This window comes from Vanellus vanellus (genome assembly GCF_965231255.1).
Source record: "Vanellus vanellus genome assembly, chromosome: 3".
Lineage (NCBI taxonomy): Eukaryota > Metazoa > Chordata > Aves > Charadriiformes > Charadriidae > Vanellus > Vanellus vanellus.
In genome coordinates this window covers 121,515,150-121,537,697 of record NC_138907.1, presented here as the reverse complement: position 1 = coordinate 121,537,697, position 22,548 = coordinate 121,515,150, and the positions used below count along the sequence as shown (strand labels likewise).

The 22,548-nt window shown below is 42.0% G+C and overlaps 1 protein-coding gene across 3 annotated transcripts in view; it reads right to left on the bottom strand.

Moving 5' to 3' along the window:
- The window catches only part of FKBP1B (FKBP prolyl isomerase 1B), a 79,585-nt gene that overhangs the window by 36,924 nt on the left and 20,113 nt on the right, over positions 1-22,548 (bottom strand). The window contains exons 1-2 of one of the 3 annotated variants that reach the window (XM_082481160.1): positions 10,559-10,667; positions 7,762-7,809 (exon numbers count right to left, since the gene is read on the bottom strand). In XM_082481160.1, coding sequence (XP_082337286.1) covers positions 7,762-7,809; positions 10,559-10,595 — 85 coding nt within the window. In that variant the 5' untranslated portion in view covers positions 10,596-10,667. Of the gene's footprint in view, positions 1-7,761; positions 7,810-10,558; positions 10,668-22,548 lie in introns of those variants that run through there. The other 2 variants (XM_082481161.1, XM_082481162.1) reach the window with 2 other exon arrangements.

The following is a 22,548-nucleotide window of genomic DNA, read 5'->3' as shown; positions in this document are numbered from 1 at the left end:
GATCATTGAAAATACATGCAAAGAGGACCCGGCAAAAATATTTTGCTTGAAAACAAGAATCTAATTTACTGAAGAGATGGCACTATTTTGGATCAGTTCTGAGCTTTTAAAAACTTGATGAACAGAGGCTATTAGTTCTCTGGGACTTTAGATGATCTGCTTTGTGAACCTTATTTTTTTTTTTTTTTTCAGTATCTTGAACTCCACTTCTACAGGCTTTTGTGAGGCAGGAGTAGGAGGTTTAATTATTTGCTAGCAGTTTCATTTCTATGCACAATAGGAAGGGAGCATGATGCTACAATCCCTCTGTGAAAGGAAATCCTGTAGAGGTTAGTAGGTGCTCTAAAATCAAAGCTAGCAGCCACCAAATCATTCAGCATGGTTCATGCTGACAAAAGAAGTCTCTGTCAGGGGGGAAGTGCCCGTGTATGTTATCTTGAAGAAATCTCTTTATAATCTTCTTTACTCTGCAAGAAAGAAACTCATCCTGTCTTTTTCCTAAACGAATATAAGACAGTGTTAACAGGCAATCCTGAAGTCTTCCCTTTCTTTGCACAAAGCATATTAGCAGCCATCCAAATAACACCTCAGTGCCATAGGGACCACCTTCAATGGAAGAGATTTCCAATTCTTAGTCAAACCACCACTTCTCAGCTGAGGTTGCCAATAAGAACGCTGTTGGATAATTCCAAGCTCCTTTTCTGTTTTACTTACAGACACTAAATAGCATCTAATACCACAAGTAATTTCAGTGAAAGCGACGGGCTCAGTACACAGCAATGCAGCTTTCTGTGCAAAGGAGGAGCAACTGGGAAACTTAAGGCTACAGTTTATTACACTGATCCTTTTACATCAGGCAACAATCTGGTATTGTCAATTTAAAGTCACTAATTCAGCCGCTGAAGTTACTACATTTTTTCTTACAAATCTCTGAATCTTTTTATTCATCAAAGCATTTTTTCACGTCAATAGGCTCTTCTTACAGTGAGTCTCACAGTACTTGCAAACGTTAATTTCATGACAATTTTGAAAGGCACAGCCTCCTTTTTCTGTCACATTTTAGAAATGAAAGAGCACATAATATACCTGAAATCAGTCACTGAGCTGGCAGCAAAATGCATAGGAGAAATCTCTCCACCTCAAACTTTTGCTTCTTGACTGTAATCACTATCAGGCTGAAGTCACTGCTAAAATATTTCCAGAGGTACCCAATCTACATTAAATAAGCAAACACAAGAATTTTACTCCTTTTATTGAGAGAGTTTTAAGACTTGGAAATCATTTCTGAGGGGCAGCAAAATACTACATTCTTCACTGAGGAGCAAAACTACTTTTTGCAGTTACGATTCACCAAAGAGAAAGGATGCTTCTAAGTGCTTAGCTGCCACCAAGATCTCTGCAGAAGTAAAATGCTTTCATCCTTTCAAACCAGGGCAATCTGAAGAGATTACTTTAAGTAAAAAAAAAAAAAAATACAGAAAAGTGGCAGGCACCAAAAGATGGACAGATATCACAATCTCCTGGTATAATATATCTTGGGAACATGTTCAATAAAACACTTCAGTTCTTTCTAGGTAATCAAGATTTAGCTGGCTATAATTCAAGGCTCAATTATAATGTCTGTTACAATACAATTCTTATTAATGATAACTCTAATTGTAGTGTTCACTATCCTCTTCCAAACCCAGCTAGACAGCTTCCTGGAGACAAAGAATTTTGATTAAATTCCTTAGTTAGTTCAATTTTCCTCTCAGATACACATGCACAGCTCCCACTGAAGTGATATAGATGTTTCTGAAAGCAGGACCAGAGAAATAACATACTGCTGTACTCGCCTGGCACAAACTGCTTTCACACAAAGCTAATGTACATCCACTCATGCAGATATCAAGGCTCACAGGCAAATATATGATACTCTTCAAAGTTATTCTGAATTTACGTTAGTCTTTTGGGGAGTATGTCAGTATAGACAAATCTCCGGCTATTGCTACACATGCTTAAGAGTGAGTTGATTTTGATCCAAGAAAAATAGACAGATCTATTCTCTTTTTGGCAAGAATTATTTCAAGGGAATTGCATTATATTTGTATTGTGTTAAATGGAAAATGCATTTTTTAATCATGATAAATCAAGCATACTCTATAGATTGCTGTTAATCTGCATCTACGCAGTATTCTTTCGTTATATAAAAAGGTAAAAAAAAGAAAGCTTTCAACTTCCCAGACACAATCATAACTCTCAAGACTACACCACTGCCAAAGCTAAAGAAACAATATAAAGTAATTTTGGTAATATACTGGAAAAGAAGATGATACGAGTTTGTCCTCAGATTAATCATTTATTCTTCTTTAAATAAAGGCCTGCTTCCTAAAACAGAATGAATTTCTACAGCTCAGCTGAAATAAACGGAGTAGTATTCATTCATTTCAATAGCGAATTTCACTTTAAGCATTTAAAAAAATTATAAATCAACTTCTCAGTATTGAAATGGAGAGGGCGGTGCTGATCTCTTCTCCCTGGTATCCAGTGATAGGACACGTGGGAATGGTTTGAAGCTGCACCAGGGGAGGTTCAGACTGGACCTTAGGAGGAATTTCTTTACCGAAAGGGTGGTCAAACACCTCTCTTTTCCTAGAGAGGTGGTCGATGCCCCAAGCCTGTCAGTGTTTAAGAGGCATCTGGGCAACACCCGTAACAGCATGCTTTAACTCTTGGTCAGGCCGTTGGGCTAGATGATCATTGTAGGTCCCTTCCAACTGAAAATCATTCCATTCCATTCCAAATTTATTTGGTGCAATTTTGTGGCCATTGTCCTAGCCTAAAAAGTCTATGGAAAATCCTGTCCAATAGAAGTCCACTTTAATAAGTAATTAATGATTAATGTGCCTTTATAGTCTCACTCAAACAAGTCTGTCCCAGCACACCAGAAATATTGAATATCATCAGTTCCTTAAAAAGGGTAATTGTATTATTATCACAGATTTACAGGATGAAGAGGTTGAGAATGCAGCTCTGCCACAAGCTACGTGGGACAACACAAGAGAATGCCAGCTCTGAATAACTTGGAAAAAAAGCTGCCCTCTCACTATTAAGAGCAGATTTGGGATTAGCATACACAAAATTTGTTTGAGGGCACATCATCATCCAAGAGAAGGGCCAGGAATGGGATTCAGCTTTCCAGAGTGCAGGTTTTACCACTGCCACAGTCTCCAGAGTATTCACAACCTCAGCAAAGGTTTTGTTTTAAGGGCATTTCTAACTAAAAGAAATACGCATTTCGTATTACCTTCATAAATCTTTGAAAATTCTGCACTGCTAATTCCTGTTGCCAGAGTCAACAAATTTAAACCACAGGAAACAAAACTGCAGAAAATGCCTCATTTCTGTTGATACACTCCAGGACTAATGACACTGTAATTTGTTTACTTGTATTACTGTCAGTACTACAATGAAACGTGAAAACCCAGTCAAGATTAGGACGCCATTACATTAGGCATGAAGAAGAAGGCAGTTCATATCCCAGATTGCTTGCAATCTATCTACACGAGGCAGACAAACTACAACTATCATTTTGCAGATGGAAAACAGAAGGAGTAAGCAGATTGCCAAAGGCTTTCAGAAGCTTGCTCAATGAAATCTCTGACAAAAACATGACATAAACCATTGCTGCTGGAAATACATTTCGGTGCCAATGCACTACCTTATCTATTAATCCCATTACTTTTAATATTGCATCAGGTAACTTTTGAGACACAACATAGATGCTGGTTGAGAAGAAGAAATCATTACATTTGTTAAATTTCTTAGCAAAGGTAAAACATACAGGAATCTGACCACATTCTCACATCACATACTAAGATCAGGACTCTGTTTCATGTTCTGTCACAGTCCTCCTATATAACCTTCTGCAATAATGTTGAGCATCTATTTGTGTACTTAACTCAGGCTGTGCAAAGCTGAAAAATTAGCAAGTGATTTACAGTACCAAAGTTAGGTACTAAGGCATCTTATGTAGTCAGAATGGGCAAGTATAGGTACTTCTGAAGGGTAATCCAAAAATCCTGCTCTAATTGTAAAGCAGTCCAGAACTACTTCTTAGGAAAAAAAAAACAAAAACAAAAACAAACAAACAACAACAACAACAACAAAAAACACACCACAAAAAAAAAAAACCAAAGAAAAAGATTTGCTTAAACTAAGAGGTTCCTTCTAAACTGTTCCCTAGTGAGATTGCACCTTAACTCCTCCTGCCACTGGAACTTCGGTCTGTCCATTAAGGCACCACAATGCGTTTGGGGATCAGACCACAAAGTCCGCTCCTGAGATTACGCATCTAGTCAAACAAGGAGAGAAAGAGGCAAAGCTCCCACATATAACAGCCTAATAGCTGGGGCACTGACAGCAAAAGTGTAAAACTTGATCACAGTTCTCCTTCATCTTGAGGAGATTCCAGTTCTCACTTCCCACTTCTCTGGAATGTAGGGTCATCAGACTAGAGACTACTCTGCTGAATCCATACCTTGGCGATGCATGAATCATAAGATTCTGGAGCATGAGCAGATAGGACTACCAAACATCTAGGGTACCAGCCTTGGGTCCTCTCTGGAGTTTTTCCAGCATGGAGTGCCAGGACAACTCATGTAGATAGCTTGCTCCTGAAAACCTTTTTCCCAAAGACGCTTCAGAAGCAAGCTACAGGCCTTTTACTTCTGTAGTGCCAGCAGTCCCCTCCCGTCCATGCTTTCTGCCATCGCTCCCCATCACATGGTAAACGCACATCTATGAGACTCCTGGAGAGGGAAGGCAAGACGAGGTAGCAAGACAAAACAGAGCCCACAGTCCACTCCTCATTTGAGTCTCCTTAAAAATTCGTAACTTGCTCTGGCAGAAGCAAGCCCCTTCTAGTCTTCTCCTCCTCGCTGGAACCATCGTCACATGAATAATTAGTGGACAGGCAATGTTTTTTTTCTATACATGCACAAGAACCCCAGCCCTCAGGGAATCATGGAACCAACCATGTTTGTGCTAAGGAGCTGTATCACCACATAGAGTGTGAGTGTGTGTGTGTGTGTGTGTGTGTGAGTGGAAGGGCTGCTGCAAGAAGTTACGTGGCTCACCAAGCTGTCAAGACTAGGCACCATCACCTGGGAAAATCATTGGATTTAAAAAAAAAAAAAAGTACAAAATTAATCCCTGAAGACAGGGACTAGAATACAGCTCCTTCAATATTTCTGCATTAGTGCCTGAGCCAAGTACTCACCCTCTTTGCCTGCTCCTTTTCTTGCCCATGGCTCTTGCATTCTTCACTGCTGAATGCCTCAGGCTAAACTGCAGGGAGCAGGAAATTTCAGCTTCCTCCTCCCCAAGAATGGAATGGTCGAAGTTAAGGATGTGGCAAATAGGGCTACGACCCTCTTCTATTGGAAAAGGCAACTGAGCATAGGTTTGCCATGTCCGAAACAACTGTTCAGTTATTATACATAAAGTGGGCTCCCACAGGCCATGTTTTTAACTGAAAGCAGCTCTCTCTGCTGTGCTTGATGCTGGATTCAGAGCTGTGCTCAGAGCACTCCAGTGAGGTCAGGCTCCTCTCAGGATCCAAATGATCTCTAGATCTTGGTGGAGTCCAGTCAGCGCATGGTTCCCTCACTTCCCAGACTACAACACCTCCCTACAGGTATCCATGCCTCGTTCCAGAGTGACCCATAGGCTGAACATGGAGACAACTTGTGAGCTTTACACGATCCCAATATTAGCAGCTCTGGAAAGCAGGGTTTCTGGATTGTTTCCTTGCACCTAGGTGTCTTAATTTTTCCTAACTCGCATTTTAGATGACAAGATAGATGTTCTGGATATCTCTGTGGGCATCTCTGTAACTTAGCTACCCGCTTCCTAAAGCGGGACTCACAGGAGTGCGGTGAGGATAAGCATTGAGTACAGTAAGGCCTAATGAAATCATGTAAATAAGACAGAGACCATTTCAAGATGAATCCCAGGCACATCCAGAATTACATCAGTATAAAAAGAAGTTATATTGTATTCAGATAAACCAGTTTTACATTAAAACTTGACATTCATATGTCATCTTTCCTACATGCTTTACAGACCACTGGAAGAAAACACTTTAACCGCTAACCAAAGGCTGCCTTTAAAAATATGACCACCAAAGACTGCTTAGACATCGCAACAGTGCTGGTACTGAGACAATGAGCTGCTTCTGATATCTGTTCTAATCTGGGAGTTAGAGGGGTTGCATAGAACCAACAGCAAGGTATATGGAGGAAGCACAGTTTACACTGGAGATTGATTTAATGAGTTTTCATAAAGTCTTTTATGTCAAATCCAGCTTATGATAGCCTCATCTAAGATGGTATCTGATATCAATAAAAGTATGCAGCATCTTGTTATCTTTCCACATTTACTGTTCACACTCTCTCTGAAATTATCCAGCAAAATTGTGCTTTGTGGGAGCCACCAGCCTCAATTTTTTTTTCCTATTTCAGTTCTGACATTTAAATTTAACTCGAACTAACTGGGGGTGGGAGGTGACAATTTTATTTCATAAAAACTTTTGAAGCTTGGACCGGAACAGAAACATATCTTTCAGCATGTTCACAAAAATAGTTTGAAAACATCTATTTTCAGATCTAAGTTACAGAGGAACTTCTGTAAGAGCTGGGACTGGCATGGGAGACCCATGTGTTTAACTTCTAATTCAAACTAGAAATCCTCATCAGATCAAAATACTCTGAATATACAAATGTATAGGAGCTTAAACCCAGACATCCTATATCCCAAGCCAGTGCACTGACTCCCATATAACCTTCTGAAGAGTGACATTATTTAAACTGTATAAAAAAGCTTCTTCAAAAGACAAACAGGTTTACTTCATTGGTTATATTTACCAGAAAATGCTCTCCACCTTGCTCCAGCTGTAAGCTACAGAAGCAAATACAAAACTGAAAGAAAGCGACAGTTACCAGTGAGAACTTTACTATAACACCAAATGCTAGAGGAAAACATTACCTCATGGATCTAGGCCCAGATCAGTAGCTGTCATCCCCACATCACCTGTTTTGCCTTCTTAAGGAAAAGACCACATAAAATGATAGCTCTTGATGTTAACTTCCCAGCTGGGAACTCGGACTGCAGAGGTCTTTGCATTCTTTTGACAATTTACATAACCGTATACAAAACATAATGTTACAAACTGATTTAAGGGACATTTTCCCACTGTGTAAAGGTGCAGCATAAACAGCTCCATTAACTAACTCACCACTTAAGATTCACACAAGTCCATAAAGCAGGTGTAAAATAGACCTTGTATTGATCTCTTCAATCTGGAATGAATTTTACTGCCAATACATAGACACATGCTTTTAAGATATATACAATAATTAATTATCTGTATCAAGATCAGAGGCTGGAAATATATGAACCCAGCAGTTTCCCTGTTTCATGCTTGATTTCATTAGCTAGTATGATGGCTTAAAGAATCAGGTCCACAGTTTCATCTGTTAACCTCTCACCATTGAACGCCTCACTCGGCAAATCTGCTAGCGGGCACATCTAGATCCTGCATCTAGAACTGCTGGAACTGCTAGCCAGAAGTGAAATATACGGGAAACACATTAAAATACAATCAAATGGATTATGAGTGACAGAACAAAGCAAAAAATACAACAAGCACATTTAAAATGGCAAATCACTCTTGAATGCAAGGCAATTGGTATCAAAAGAATATTCAGAACATGCCTTTACCTGTGTAGTGCACCACACACGTCTGACCCTTCTTTGGAAATGTCCGTCCTGTTAAAATTATAAAAGGTTATTCTTTTATTTTTTCTGATTAATCTGTGTGGCTAGGCAGGTTTATCTTTCAAGAGGAAAATGCCAGACTGATATTTGTATTGACCATGCTTTATCAAAACACTAATATGCGAGGCAGTAATGGGTATGGTTTAGGGTAGAAGGTCTCTGCTTGGCTCCTATTTAGTTGTTAGACCAAATAATATTTTCCTTACATAATTCTCCTTATATATGTGGGCATTACATATGCATTTACATTCTCTAAGTGCAAAGGAACTCTCAAAACTTCATGGATTATAACCTTAAAATTCCCAGAAGGTTTTTGTTATAATTTTTCAAATAAAATCTTAGTTTGACATTGTGAAAAATATCTGTTTGTATTCATATTTCTAATGCTTTTCACTCAAGACAGCTCTAATTAGCCAGCAAGGGTTTTAAAAAAATTTTTACATACAAAGGCAGTTTAATTTTGTAGCATTGGGCAACAGTAAAGCAGTGATACACTAAATTCTGGCAAGAGCCTCCTAAAATTTTCATTCTGAAAGGAAAGCTTAAATTATTTTCTTGCCACTGGAAAAACGAAATTACCATTTCCATTTTACCTGTTCTAGGTACTGCCAAAGGCACTAAAAGCTAGGGGAAGATTTTCCAGGCTCAACTAGGTGCCAATGGCATATTAAAACAGCTAACCTTGATTTCTCAAGTAATGTTGGTCAGGGCAGGGCTCAGAAAGACTTAAAAGTATGAATGAGACCAATTATTAAAGAACATCCTTGCCAGAAAGCTAGAAACTGGGGATTTAGATAGAAACTGAGGCTCACATCTTAGTTGGCTTTCTGGCTTATTTAGTCTGAATTAACATGATAATTTATGCACTACAGGGTGCATCGCAGGGTATAAAACATCAAGTAACACATAAGCTATGTACTTAGGGCTTATATGCCAAAACCACCCTGAGCAGTAAGTGGCAGGAGGGCAGGCTAATATGATGAACCAAGATTTATAACATGAAATTGAGAAGATGGTGCTTCCAAGCATCTTCTGAGCAGCCTTGTTCATCAGCTTGCATTTGGCTGCAGTATCTCTAGCCGTGGGTTGCACAAAGCGCAGTACGATAAGTATCCAGCCAGGGCACCACTGTAACCCTAAAGTGGGTTTCATCTCATTTAACTTTAGCCATCTAAAACAGAGGCAACTACCACATGCTGGTCTCCTGGTCTTCCCCTATTGACAGTGGAAAATTAGCAGTGCTGTGAGCGAAACCCAGATGATCCAGAGGGAGGAGAGATGAATTATTCTCTGGAGATGACTACAGAAAAAACCTAGAAGACTGCTATAGACTAGCGACCTAACCTGAGGAAAGTTATGCGAGATGAATCCTACCCTTGGTAAAACAGGTATTGTTCAAATGAAGCACTATTATATAGAGATCTGAGAAAAGGAGTATCAGACCTTACTGACACATACTCTCCTGTGTGAGTGTAACACCAGCAAAGTCAATGAAGCTACATAAATCCACATCAAAGCTGAATTAAAAGCAGAGATTCTCAAGACCACCGACTAACGGTGGTTTTAAGACAGTATTTAAAGTCAGCTGATTTTGATTAAGACTTGCAACCAAGAGAACTAATCCATATAACCTTATTTGGAATAGCATATTGCTTACAAAGACAGCCTTGATATATTTAATAGCTAGGAAGTATTATTACGAGGTTAAGTTCCACCCTTCTTTCTACTCTCAACCCAGCAACATTACTTACACCCACATGAGCATTCTGCTTTTACATCTGTGCAACCACGAGAAGAATTTGGTCCCCAGAGCTAAACAGCACAGAGGGAGAAGCCAATTTAAAAGCATACACAAAGAAAGGAAAGAAGGCCAAGAAAGTTAAGCTGAGATCGACTTGAACAAATGATTTACGGTTGAGTATCAGCCAAGGATGAATCTGGCCCATTATATAGATACATATGGCTGTATGTTAGAAAAGGCGTCCTCTTATAAATAAAAAAAATAACCCAAACCCCAATGAAATGGTATTACAACGCCACAGAAGAGCAGAACACCACGAACTGGCCCTGGAAAGCAGACCCTGCGCCAGGCAGAGGTCATCGCCAGCCGGGCTGCACCTCAGCCCTCGCCAGCATCACAGGTTGAACCAGGAGACGGCAGGCGCGCCGCCGCCACGCCGGGAGGGATGCTGACACAAACGCCCGGCGGCCCCCGGCGAGACTGGGCGAGGAACCGGGGAAAGTTTTCGGCAGGGCGCGCTCCCGGCCGAACGCCCGGCCCCGCCGCTGCCCCCCGCGCCCGCCCGGTTTGTGCAGCTGTCAGCGGATGCCGGGGAAAAATCCCCAGCCCCCGCGCCGCCCCTGCCGCTGCTGCTGCTGCCGCCCCTGCCGCTGCCGCCGGCAGCCGCGGCGCTGCCGCCCGGGGAGCCGCCGGCTCCCCCCGCCGCCGCCGGGACGCCGGGCGGCCGCCTGGCCCCGCTCCCCTTCTCCCGCATCCCCTCTCCCGCACCAGGGGCGGGGGTGCGGGGGCGGCCGTGCCTTCCCTCCCGCACCTCGCCGCCTCCCCGCACCGGGGCGCCGCCTTCCCTCTCTGCCCGCCGACGGGGACGGCGGTTCCCCTCCCACCCCCGCCCCGGCCTCGGCGCTCCGTGCGACACCCGCCGGCTCGGGTCGCCGGTCGGACCCGGGCGCCCCCCCAGCCCCTTTGCCACAGGGCTGCTCCCCCCCCACGGTCCCGTACCGTCCCCCGGAGAGATGGTCTCGATCTCCACCCCCATGGCGGCACTGGCGCGGCGCGGCTCGGTTCGGTTCAGCACCCCTTGGCACGACTCGGCGCGGCGCGGCCGGACCCCCAGTGCAGGCATGCCCCTCCGCGGCCGCCTGACAGGGGCCTCCCCAGCTGCCCGTCAGCCGCCCGCAGCCAATGCGGGGCAGGGGCGGGGAGGCCGGGGAGGGGCCGCCCGCCCCCGCCCGGAGCGCCCGGGGGCCGCCGCGGCGGAGGGGCGCCTGGCGGCGGCGGGTCCGCCCGCCGGCATCCCGCCCCCGGCCCTGGGGGATGCGGAGGGGGAGGGCGGGGGGCTGCCGCCCTCCCCCGGGCAGGGCTCGCCTTAGCGGGGTGCCCCGCCGGCTGCCCGCCCGGTGGTACCCGGCGGAGCGCTTCCCCGGGGTCTTGCCATCGTTTCCCCCACGTCCCCATCCCCGTCCCACCGTGCACCGCCGCGGCGGTGTGAGCGGCGGGAGGGCTTAGGGGGTGTGCGGGGGTCGCGGGTGGCTGTGGGGGCGCTCCGGGGCGCGGGCACGCCGGGCGGGCGGAGGTACCGGGCAGCGGGAGCACTGGGCGGCGGTACCCGCGCACGGCACGGCAGCGGCAGGGCTCCGGCGGGCCGCTGGAGGTACCCCGCATTTCACCACGCAAAGCAATTTACAACGTCCTGTCCTAATCCGTGTTTTAAATGAGAAAATCTAGGTATGTGTTGCTCAGGGGCTCCCATGATGTGAGATCACAAATTCAAAAGCTGTGCAAGAGCTACACCTACTTCTAACAAGTGTACCTGAAATAGATGAAAAATACTATTGCCTCATAAACTATTGTGTACGCGAATCTCACGGTTTCCACTGACTCCAAAGGAATAGTTCTGTTTACAGTTCTATGTGTTCTGGGTTAAAAAATGAAAACAGAACCTCAACATCATCAGTTTTCCAACTGAAAGAGCTGTCTGTATGCGTCTAATTCCAACCTGCACTTCTCTGGCGTTGCTTTTCAGGATTTTTATCTGTTACAAACTGGATTCCATTCCAAAGGATTTTCATCTACACAGGGCAGTTGTCAGGATGACTGAACTGGGGAATTACTGTGTTGTTTTGTAACTGTGATAAGGTGGCCCTTGCATCTACGCTCTGAACTATACCAACCATCTCCACACTGCTTTTCACAGTCTTCTGATCAGACTGCCTGTTCACCTGCATGCTGTATTGTATATATGTTTTATTGTGAGTCAGTCACTCCAAACTTACTGGGGCTGGCTGGATGAAGCTCCCCAAAAAGTGTCCGAGTGAGGAAAAAGCACAAGTTCACACGACTTCAGGAGCGGTAATGAGGACTGGACAAGGATTCCTTTAGCCTGCCTCCCATCCCAGTTAATTCTGCATCTGTACGTAGCACATGTAGAATAAGCAGGCGCTCACTTCAGTTCATCAGAACAGGTCTGTAATAGTGCAAATTCTGAAAAGGGTTTTTTTTTTTCAGTGCAAATCTCAGAATGTCATTTGATTTCTGATCAAGATACTAAAAATGAATTTGAGAAAGAGGAAAATGCCAAGCAGGAGATAAGTGGCACAGAAGACATGAACATTGCTAATTCCAGATGTGCCTCAGAGTCATTACAGAGCAGCAAGGACAGCACAGCAAATGCTGAGCATATAAAGGGAGTCACAAAGAGAAATTCTAGGTACACAGTGTCCAAGTAGGGCCCTTGACTTTACCAGAAAGGGCTGGTTTTATCCAGGCTCCAGGTCTGTGTCCTCTGAGACAATCAGAACATCAGAAGGCATAACTCTGATGAATAAAAGCAATTTATACTTTGCTGGGTTCCCTTTAGTCTTAGTAAGTATATATTTCCTTTGGTCAGGGCTATACATCTCTCCATGATGGTGGAAGAACAGCTGTTCCCGAGTTGCATCTTGTGCCAGGAGGAGATTGAACTCAATCACATAATAAATATAGATCAGAATGGACACAGAATATCTACGTGAAGCGTCATCACAAATGTGATGGCCTTACACACAGATCCCGGGATCCTCAGGCAAACTTACAATAATAACAACAAAACCCACCAACAGCAAAATGCATAAGCCACAAGAAGGGACTAGGAGTGACCAAGCACTGATCCAGGTCTAAATCTATGAGCATTTATGAGCATCCTATCCCATGGTCTCTTGCCCTGTGCTGGGTCCCTAAACGCAGATGTTTAGCTTCTTTTGGGCATCAGCTAATTAAATCCCCTACACTTATATATTCCCAAGCACAAGGAAAGGAAGGTGAGACCAAATTCCAAGACAGAAAAAGGATCTGTAGGGGGTATCTCAAAATTGTTGGATATTTTTTAAAATCTTTGTTATCACAGATACTAAACAACAAATAATGTTGTTATTTTTCACCCTACTGCATTCACCTGAGGCATCAAGGTCCTCAAAGACACTGTTCTTAACAACCAGACAGTATACAAAGATCTTGGAAGAGAACGCTGAAGCAAGGAATGCCCCATATCTTCACGAAAGCCTCTGAAATACAAAGGAAAAGCGTTTCAGGACTGGCAAAGAACTGGAGAAGAGGCAAAGAGGACAAAGGGACTAAGAGGGAAAGTCCATGACCAAGGAAACTGCTAAAACCAAATTATCGAAGCAGACCAGGAGATTAGTGTTTTAAAGAATGCTCTTTGAAAGCTATTGCACGACATCCACCTCCTCCCGCTTTGGGATCCAGTGTATCTGTATCAAGGATAAAGTCCATTAGTCTCAGCTTTCAAGGCTCTGTAGAGCTCACCTTCCCGAACAGCGGTTTACCACAAGACCTTCCCACAGCATGTCTTTCTATCCTGGCAACAAAAACAGCAGCCTGGAAAAGCAGAGGGTTCCCCGAACCCTCCTTCCCAAATGTTATGATGGAACCACATGAGTCCAATTTCTGAAATTCCTCAGTGGTCACAAAGAGGACAAGTTGATCGCAGTTATTATGAGGTTTTGCAGAAACCCAAACCCTTGAAGTCTAACAGCTGAATATCTCATTTTCTTTAGTTAAAACCCCTACAGCCTGCACTGTTTTCAACTATTTATGCATTTCCACAAGACAAAGAGTTTTCAAATGTTTAGGGTGTTTTAGTTTAGTTCATAGTTTAATTCATAGTTCCTATATTGTCAAATCCCATTCTTCACTGTTTTTTAAATCTACAAAGGATCTATAAATCATGTGTAATAGATTCCATATGCACATGAAGAACACCTCTGGAAGACCAAAGCACTAAATTGCCTATAAGTGGAAAGCACAAATTCTGCAAATGTATAAATTCATGGAGGTCACAAAACCCCCCAGACAATACACATTTGTGTCACCAGCAGCCATGGAGAAGGATTTAGCATTACTTTGAAATCCAACCACTGTTCTATGAACAAATAGTGAAAGCAAACTAAAAATATTTTACAAATACTGACCTTTCCCCTCACTGAACCAACATGCACCATCAAGTAATTTTAATCCAAAAGTGTACAGGACATGCAAACCCAGCATCCCACCGGGAAAAAACCCGACCAAAATAAACACCAGCCTGCCCAGCTCAGCAGGTCATGTCACTGTGAATGTTCCCGTGCCTCACTAGCCTTGATAAAAAAAAAAAAACAGTCAGGCCAGAATAAGTGATTTCCCTCAAAGCAGGTCCCCAGGGCAATTCTGATAGTGTGCCCACAGTGATGGCTATTTGATGAACAGATCAAAACATAACAAAAATCTCAACGTGCCTGTCATAGGAGGACTGTCTCTCTTCTCACCACAGCTGGTTACCACAGATCTGCAGCACAGCCACCTCCTCCCAAATGATACTTGTTCCAAATGCCCCCAAACAGAATAAAGCTTCCTCCTGAAGCAGTTATTCTGAATCCTCACCTTCCTCTTGGAACTCCTCGTCCACATCTGTATCAGTAGTTTCCTCTTGCAGCTGTAGTTATGAGTGCAAAACTGCAGCCAGATTTTTTCAGTAGCACTAAAACTGACTTAAAAGCTGCCACCGAGAGAGGCTTCTGCCTCAGCAGGCTCTTCCCAACTCAGATATTCACTTACTCTCTATCACAGCACTTAAATGTGAGTCATTATGAAGGTCTTTGTCCTGATCTTCAAAGCCTTTTACAGGACTAGGTGAGGTCACCTCATGTACGAACAGGGAAGAGCTCCAGCTCACCACTAGCTGCCAGAGCCATGAAATTGGTAGCTTACACTCAGGAATGGAGGCAAAAATTCCACAAGACCAGGACATAACTAATGGAGCTCACTTCCAAAAGAGATCAATGCAGTTTACCACTTAGAAAAAAAAGTGGGTTTAGATTATTATGTTCGGACGGACTCATGCTGTTACATGTTTCTGTCTGCCCAGTACCAGAAAAGATGCTAACGGACTGGAGCAAGTCCAACCAGTCCAATGTGGTTAGTGGCTGGACAATGTGGAAAGTGTGAGAGAGCTGGGTTAGTTCAGCCTGCAGAGGACAAATCTAAGGAAGGATGTCAGTTGCTGCCTAAAACTACCTAGTGGGTGGTGGAGAGGATGGTGCCACACTCTTCTCAGAGATGCTCAACAAAAGGACAAGAAGCAATGGACACAAGTCACAGCAAGGGAGATTCTGACTAAAAGTAGGGAAAAAGGCTTCACAAGATGAGTTATCAAACACAGCCTTGAGGAACCTGATTGAACTTTGAAATCAGCCCTGTTTCAAGCAAGCAGTTGGACCATATGGCCTCCAAAGGTCCCTTCCCCTAAAATGCTTTATGAGTCTATAATATTTTTCCTGCAGAATGAAGAAGAGAAGGAAATGAAGAAGTGGTAGTGAGGTTAACCACAGTTCTGAAATTGACTGCATGACCCTAAATTACTTTGGTTCTGTTTGCAATGCATAATGCTCCAAAGTGGCTAATACATCTGCTGGGCACTGCACAACAGTATGTGTAAAAACTAGCTAGCATCTCAGATGCAATATAAATCTGAAACTGCAGCATCCATCCAGGCTAATTAGCACACATGCAGATTGCTGCACTGATATCGCTCCACTGCCTACCGTTTCGAAGCCAGCTTGCTGAACTGAAGATATGCTCGGAATTGCTCTGGGCCTCACTATTTCACTTATATAAGGAGAATCATCATTCTGCCTTGTCTATTTAGATTGCACATAATTCAGGGGCAGAGGCCATCTTTTATTATAAATAAATGTAACACCTTGGGGCCCAGAGCCTAAACTCAGGGTCATGCAATGTGGTCTCAATAATAACAATACTATAAGCAGACTGCCCAAGAGGATTAAATTTGCTCTTCCATCCAATCTTTCAGAGCAAAAAATGGATTAAAAAATTTAAGTAAGTCTATCTTTCAAACTGAACAAAACAGAACTGGAATCAGATCTATAAACAGTAAACTAATTATTCCAGCTCTGTCATTTCCTTGCCATGGAAGTTACAGAATGAAGTCAGTGACTTTGAGAAACTTTGTATTTACAGTGCAACACATTTGCTGCTTTCTCCAGTAAAACTCTTTTCTCTGTAGTTTTGGTATTTATTCTGCTTGGTGAAGAAATGTCACTGGCAAGACATATTGGAAGCAGTTCAAACAACAGGAGAAAACCAAACAAACCACAAATATTAGCTACCAGCTTCTGATTAGTCTTTCGATGATTTTGGAAAATGTAACTGTGGAAAAGAAATTAGCTGGCATTCTCAATCCTCCAGATAAATGAATCAAGGGAGCTGGGTAATAGATTCAGAAAATTGAGGCTGTATTTGTTTTCTTTCATTCTGCATGTGCAATTCTAACACTATTTAATGAGTTTCTAGAACCTCCCAACCAAAATGATCTGAAGTTACAACTAAAAGATCAGCAGGCAGAGAGGCAGGTTGTACACACAGCAGGACAGCTATAACCAGGACAGCACAGAAAGACTGTAAAAAGTTGGGTGTTTTTTTTCTGTATGATACTCCAGGGACAGCTTTAACTCTAAGTAAGTGTCAACAAATCAACAACCACCACTAAAAATCTCAGGCTTTTTACATTCATCTCTAGGACAAACACAAACACTAATCCTTCTGGTATTCAGCTCCTCATCAGGGTTGACCCAGCATTTGGCCTTTAGCCCTCTTACAGAAAGGCAAGGCTGAGTCAGCCATTCTGGGTTTTGCAAGTATGTGGTGGCTGAATCCTGGAGAACAGGTATTTAGGCTTAAACTGACCCTCAAGTGGAAACATTTCTGATCCTTCCTACTAGTGAAGTAGGACAGTCTTTTTATTTTTTCCCCAAAAAACCAAACAAAACAGAACCACTGCAGACTTTCAGTAAAAATTTAGACACCACAGGACCTTCAGTACAATTCTACCTAACACTTAAACTAGCCCAAGGGTTATGGATTACAGTCATCATCCACTATAGCTCTGTATCAGCTTACACAGAAAGTTATAGGTGAACTATTAAAAAAAGGAGGTGGATAGCAGCACAATGTTACCACTGTTTCATTTTAGTTACCAGGCTTACGTTAGAACACATTCACCAATATATTTGTCTATACCGTGGGAAGGGAGGTAGGGAGATTCTGCTAAGGCTAACTAGCAAGAACGTTTCTAGAGAAGACCAAGTCAAAGGTGATTTGTTACAAGGGTTTCCAAATACAGCTGGGAAGCAGCTCTCCTCAGATATTTCTGAAATTGCCTCGTAATCATCCCTAAAGTAGAACAGCTCTATCAGTGACAGCAACAGCAAAACTATGCATGTAACCTGGCCATGAGAAGTGCTTTCATCATACACACCCCATACATCAAGCAAAATTAGATTGAGAGAGAGACCCCATGATCCTTCTCAATCAGTATGCTCAACTACGGTTTAAATGCTTGAACAGGTACTGGAATCCACGTGATTCAGAAGAAACTGATTTTGATATACGTTATGAAATTTGCCTTCTAGCGCACTTTGAAAAATAGACGTTGCTAAGAGTTTGAGTCTGTCTACACCATCAACCAACCAGTTTCAATACAGGGTTATGTCAGGCTTGTACTGCCCTGACTTACATTACAATAATAAATTATTTTCTGAGCGTAGACAGAGTTTAAGTGACCCTTACAAATTATCAAGCTGGGATAAATATGTATCTGCTAAAAATATTATTATCCTTAGTTCTTCTTCAAGTCACTTTCAAATGGGAGTGATCTATTTATCATTTTGCCATGCAAGACGTTCCTAAGTTATCTGTTGTGTTTGGTGCAAATGATAAAAATATCACTTCAAAAGTATAAATTTAGCTCATCATGTAAAAAAGAAGGTACTAGGAAGAGACATCTTCAAAAGCAAATACATTTAATGCTTATGAAAGAAAAAGACTGGCATAATTTGGAAGCTGAATGTTGACTTACACATGGGAAGACCTATTAGATCATTCATTCCCTCTCTTTGCCAAGACAGGAATGTTTCCTAAAGAACATTTCATACTCTTCTGCCTAGTCTAATTTTAATAACGTTAAGTACTGGAGTTTCTATCACTTTCCTTAAGATTCTATTCCACACAAACACAGCTCAAACTCAGGAAATATTCCTTTTTAAGAACACCATCAAAAACTTGATTGCTTTATAAAGCAAGCACGAGAGACTGGCATATAGAGATGGGAGTATTAAGTTACAAAATAGTGGTCTGAGACAGAGAGGGCATTCAGCGGTGGGAGGGATGTGGGATGTAGGAAATGTAGCTCTAGAAAGGGCTGTCAGTGGGCTGATCATTGATAAATGTGCTAGTTATAACAGACATGAGCATGACTGCACCCCATTCCTTGGCATTCATCTGTTCATAACCATGTCCTATCTGAGTACTTCAGCTAGGCTCATAAAGCAAGATGCATTTATCTATTTTAGGTACTTTAGGATGGAATGAATCATGCCCTAAAAGTGTCTATTTCCCACCACTGACTTTTAAGCGAATCAGTAAGCAGGGTCAGACTTAGACAACTATAATGTGTATGTCTCCGGATGTTAGTGAGGTGAGGCTGAACTCAGTTGCCCAGTGGGAGCTTGGGTACTACTTTCATGTAGGCAGCCATATGTATATACCTCAATGTAGAAATGTTAATTTGTGAGATGAATCCCACTCCTACAATTAAATATAAAATGAGTCTCATTCTCTGTGACCATGTTTGCATAACCACCCTTTATGTTCTTTCCTTCCTAACTCCTCACCTATTTTGTTTATCATTGTGAAAGCCAGAAAAACATTGAGCGCAACAGGCTTGCTGGAAGCAAGAATGAAGTGGCCTTCTGGAAAGGTTTGGTTCTCTTCTCCCCAACCCCAATGAACCACAGGAGTCTCACTCTAAACCACAAAAGGGAAGGCTTGGGAGATTAACAAATGCTTTGCCAACTCCTCCAAACTTGCTGGACTGCTATGTTAGAATTATGACATTCTTGCCTTTCTATTAGAGAAGAGAGGGAATTCCGAGAACCACAAACATGAAGAGGACTGTTGACAACACTCCTGCAGGACTGATGGATAGCTCAGGTTGGAACGATATGATGGAACATCTCTGGTGGCTTCACTGAGGTCCAGGGCGATTTCAGAGAATTGGAGGTCACATTGGAGGTCAGAGGACTGGCTGCAGTCAGTCATACACTTACTACGTTTGGAAAGCTGCCATCTAGCAGCCTATCACTGAGTGTGGAAGTGAGTTCGCAGAATTTGTGAACTTCTACAAGAAGCTGCAAAACTTTTATCTGTACTCTAGCAATGTCTCCTCCATCGTATGTGTCCCCATACTGGATGCCTCTGTTTAGATGACAGATCAAGCTAGCCTGTTACATTTGGCCCAGGCAGGCACTCGAGAAAGGTAAGACCATGGCACTGCAAGTACAAAAGAAACAGTCTTAGAAAGAAGCCGCAACTTTCCTGCCTGATGCCTCCTTAGTTTGAATATAGCCTGCAGAGAAAAGATCAGGGCCTTACCTTTACATAATAATTTGCCTAATTGTTTTTACATTAACCAATCTTCTTAGCAGTTTTCTTAAATATATTTAAATAAAAAATACAACCTTGCATTAGATCTTTCCCACTTTACGTGACATACATACAAAAACGTGCTAGCTAGTGGGTTAAATCCCAATCTGAGAGCAGTAAGAGCACACAGACATATCACTGTCAAAAGAATGCTGATTTACATAGTGTGATCAGTAGATCTGCTCTGACAGATTAGATATTTTGTATCTTTATTAACTGTGCACCATTTTTACATTCTGTTCCAGTTAGCTTGTGACAGATAACTATTTTTTTAAATAGGATCTCAAGGCAAAGAAATGTCAATGTGGGAAAATAAATACATTGCTCAAGCTTCTTGAAAGCGTTAAACTAAATGACACATCGACTTAAATTGGTGAAATCATGGTGAGTAGTTTTACATAGCAATATCTTTGAAGGAAAAATACCACAAAGCATTAGATGTTTTATAAAGTTGAGTTAAATTAGTATTAGAAAAATTACTACTTTTATGTTTTTATTACATATTGAGCTGCATCAGTCTTCCTCTGAAGTCACCAGGAATATTAACATCAAATTCATTAACTTGAAGCAAGATTTAGCCTGGAAAGAGTTATTTTACCATGAATAAAGGAGAAAATGAAGTCTGAATCTCAGCTTTTCTGGCAAGGCACTGAACTCAGATCCACAGAGACATTTAGATACCGATCTCCCACTGGACAAGAAGTAGCCAGGCAAATAAATTTAAAGAGCCTGGAACTCAATAGCTCTGATCCATATTGAACTCAAAATGTATTCACCATATCCCAAGACAGGTGAATAGTAAGTATAGCAATGTGAGAAAACAGCAATATAAAATCAGTATTATAAAAAAGGGTAGCTCAACCTCTGCAACAATGAGGGCTGGATTAATTTTCCAATATTCATTAGGAACCATGGGAACTCATAGCTACTAACAGCTGTGTGCAGCTCGGTGGGTGGCGTTCAATTTTTGGACTTTGTACGCTACTTCTAACAACCTACGCTATTTCTAACAACCTACGCTATTTCTAAGCTTTGTACGCTAACTTTGTGCGCTACTTCTAAGCAACAGAGACTGGCTGGCTGGAATCACTCTGCAGGAGAGAGGAGGCCGAGGTGCCATCAGCTGAAACACCTTGTTTAAACCATGGGTGATATTCTGATCTGAGTTGTACCACAGTTAATCTGAGGCACAGTGATGTTAATAGGATCAAAACCTAGCTCAGTATCAGTGTAAAGACTGTGGTTGCTCACCGGAGTGTCTCAGATTACTAACACTACTAAAAGACTATTTGTCACATTGCTTTCCCAGGTCTCAAAGGAAAACTGCAGTATTGCCAGGACGGTTTTCAGTAACTGGCCTTTATAGTGTGTGCTATATAGATCTGTGTATGCCAAGGTGACATCGAAATATTATTTAAATGTTTTACCAGTTTCTGGAAAAAATATGCTAGCTGAATGAGGGGAGCTTGTTTTTCCTCTTCTCTATTTTTATCCTGCTTTTAAAAATGAGGCTGTGTTAAACAAAAGTTCATTGTCTCTCTCATTCACCTTGTGTCTGCATCTGGAATTTGCTTTGATCCCGAGTAACTCTTTATCTACTAAGCACCTTTATTCATTTGCTTCAGACTTTCTAGAAAAAATCTACCATAAAGATGTTATGGGATAGTATACAGGAGGTGAATGAGATTGTAACACTGGACAAAGCAGAAATCAGCTGTGAATATATCATGCGTCACTACCTTATCACCTCGCTACCATGCCAGTGAGACTTTGTGGATGCTGTAATTTTTATATCTGAGTATCTTAGAGATAACAAGAAATAAACATAACTACATCAAGTGAAGTCCTATTTCCTAATGCTTTCAGAGCTAGATGAAAAGCTGACTGTGGCTCTGCTACAAATATTTTTCAAGACCTCAGTGTTTGTGGGACATCCTGAATTCCAAAATTGAGGATGATTCTGTTACTGGCAAATCTCATAGATTCAGCCTTTTATTGCCCTCTGGCATGCTATGAGAAATGATGAAATGAAAAAAAAAAAAAGGAAAGAAAGTCCAATGTTCCACATGAGTAGTCCATGATCTCAAGATGTCTGCGTAGCTAGCAGAACACATATCATCCTTAGTGAAACATCTTCTGAGCATTTCAGTCATACTGAGGCAGAAGTTTCTGCATCCAAGACACATTTTAGGTTGCTAGAATCCAGCTGCAACATAGCTTTGTTACGGTATTTAAAGCACCATTCAGAATGTAGATGAGATGGCTGTGCTAAAGAATAGCTTTATCAATTTCAGTAAACCACATCCAGAAGACAGCAAAGCAGAGAAACAGCATTATTTTAAAGCAAAACAAAAATGTCTTACACAGACTCTGCAAATTTGTGGAGCTGCTGGGATTGTATTTTAATGTAATCTATTCATTATAACCACTATGGGTAAAAAGCTACCACTAATATATGGCACAATAATGCTGCTACCACTTTGAAGAAGTACAGAATAGCCAAGAGTTCCTAGTGAAACAGGTATGGCAGTGTGGCACCTTAAGTGTGGCCTGGGCATCTGTGTCAGCAATGGGTAAAATCATTAAAAACCATGGTTTCACTGCAAGCACCAACAGGCACCAAAAATTTAGGAGTCTTGCATAAAAGGGGGTCTTCTAACCTGCATATTTAACTTTTTATTTTTTACCTATTCCAGTCATCACTGCTGGCTTGTCCTTTATGAATATAAAAAAGTCTTGATTTTGAATGTAATCTTCATGAAATAATCTACAAAACCCAAGTAGCTGTGAATGAGAATATGGTATGATTACTTTACATAAATGTGGAGTTCTTTATTGGTACTCACCATCCTCAGTAAATACACCTGGAAAAGCAATACTAAAAAAAATCTTACAGCAGAAGTCCAACTGCCTTCAACAAGAGTTCTGTTTTTCCCAGGTATTAGCATAAAAATATA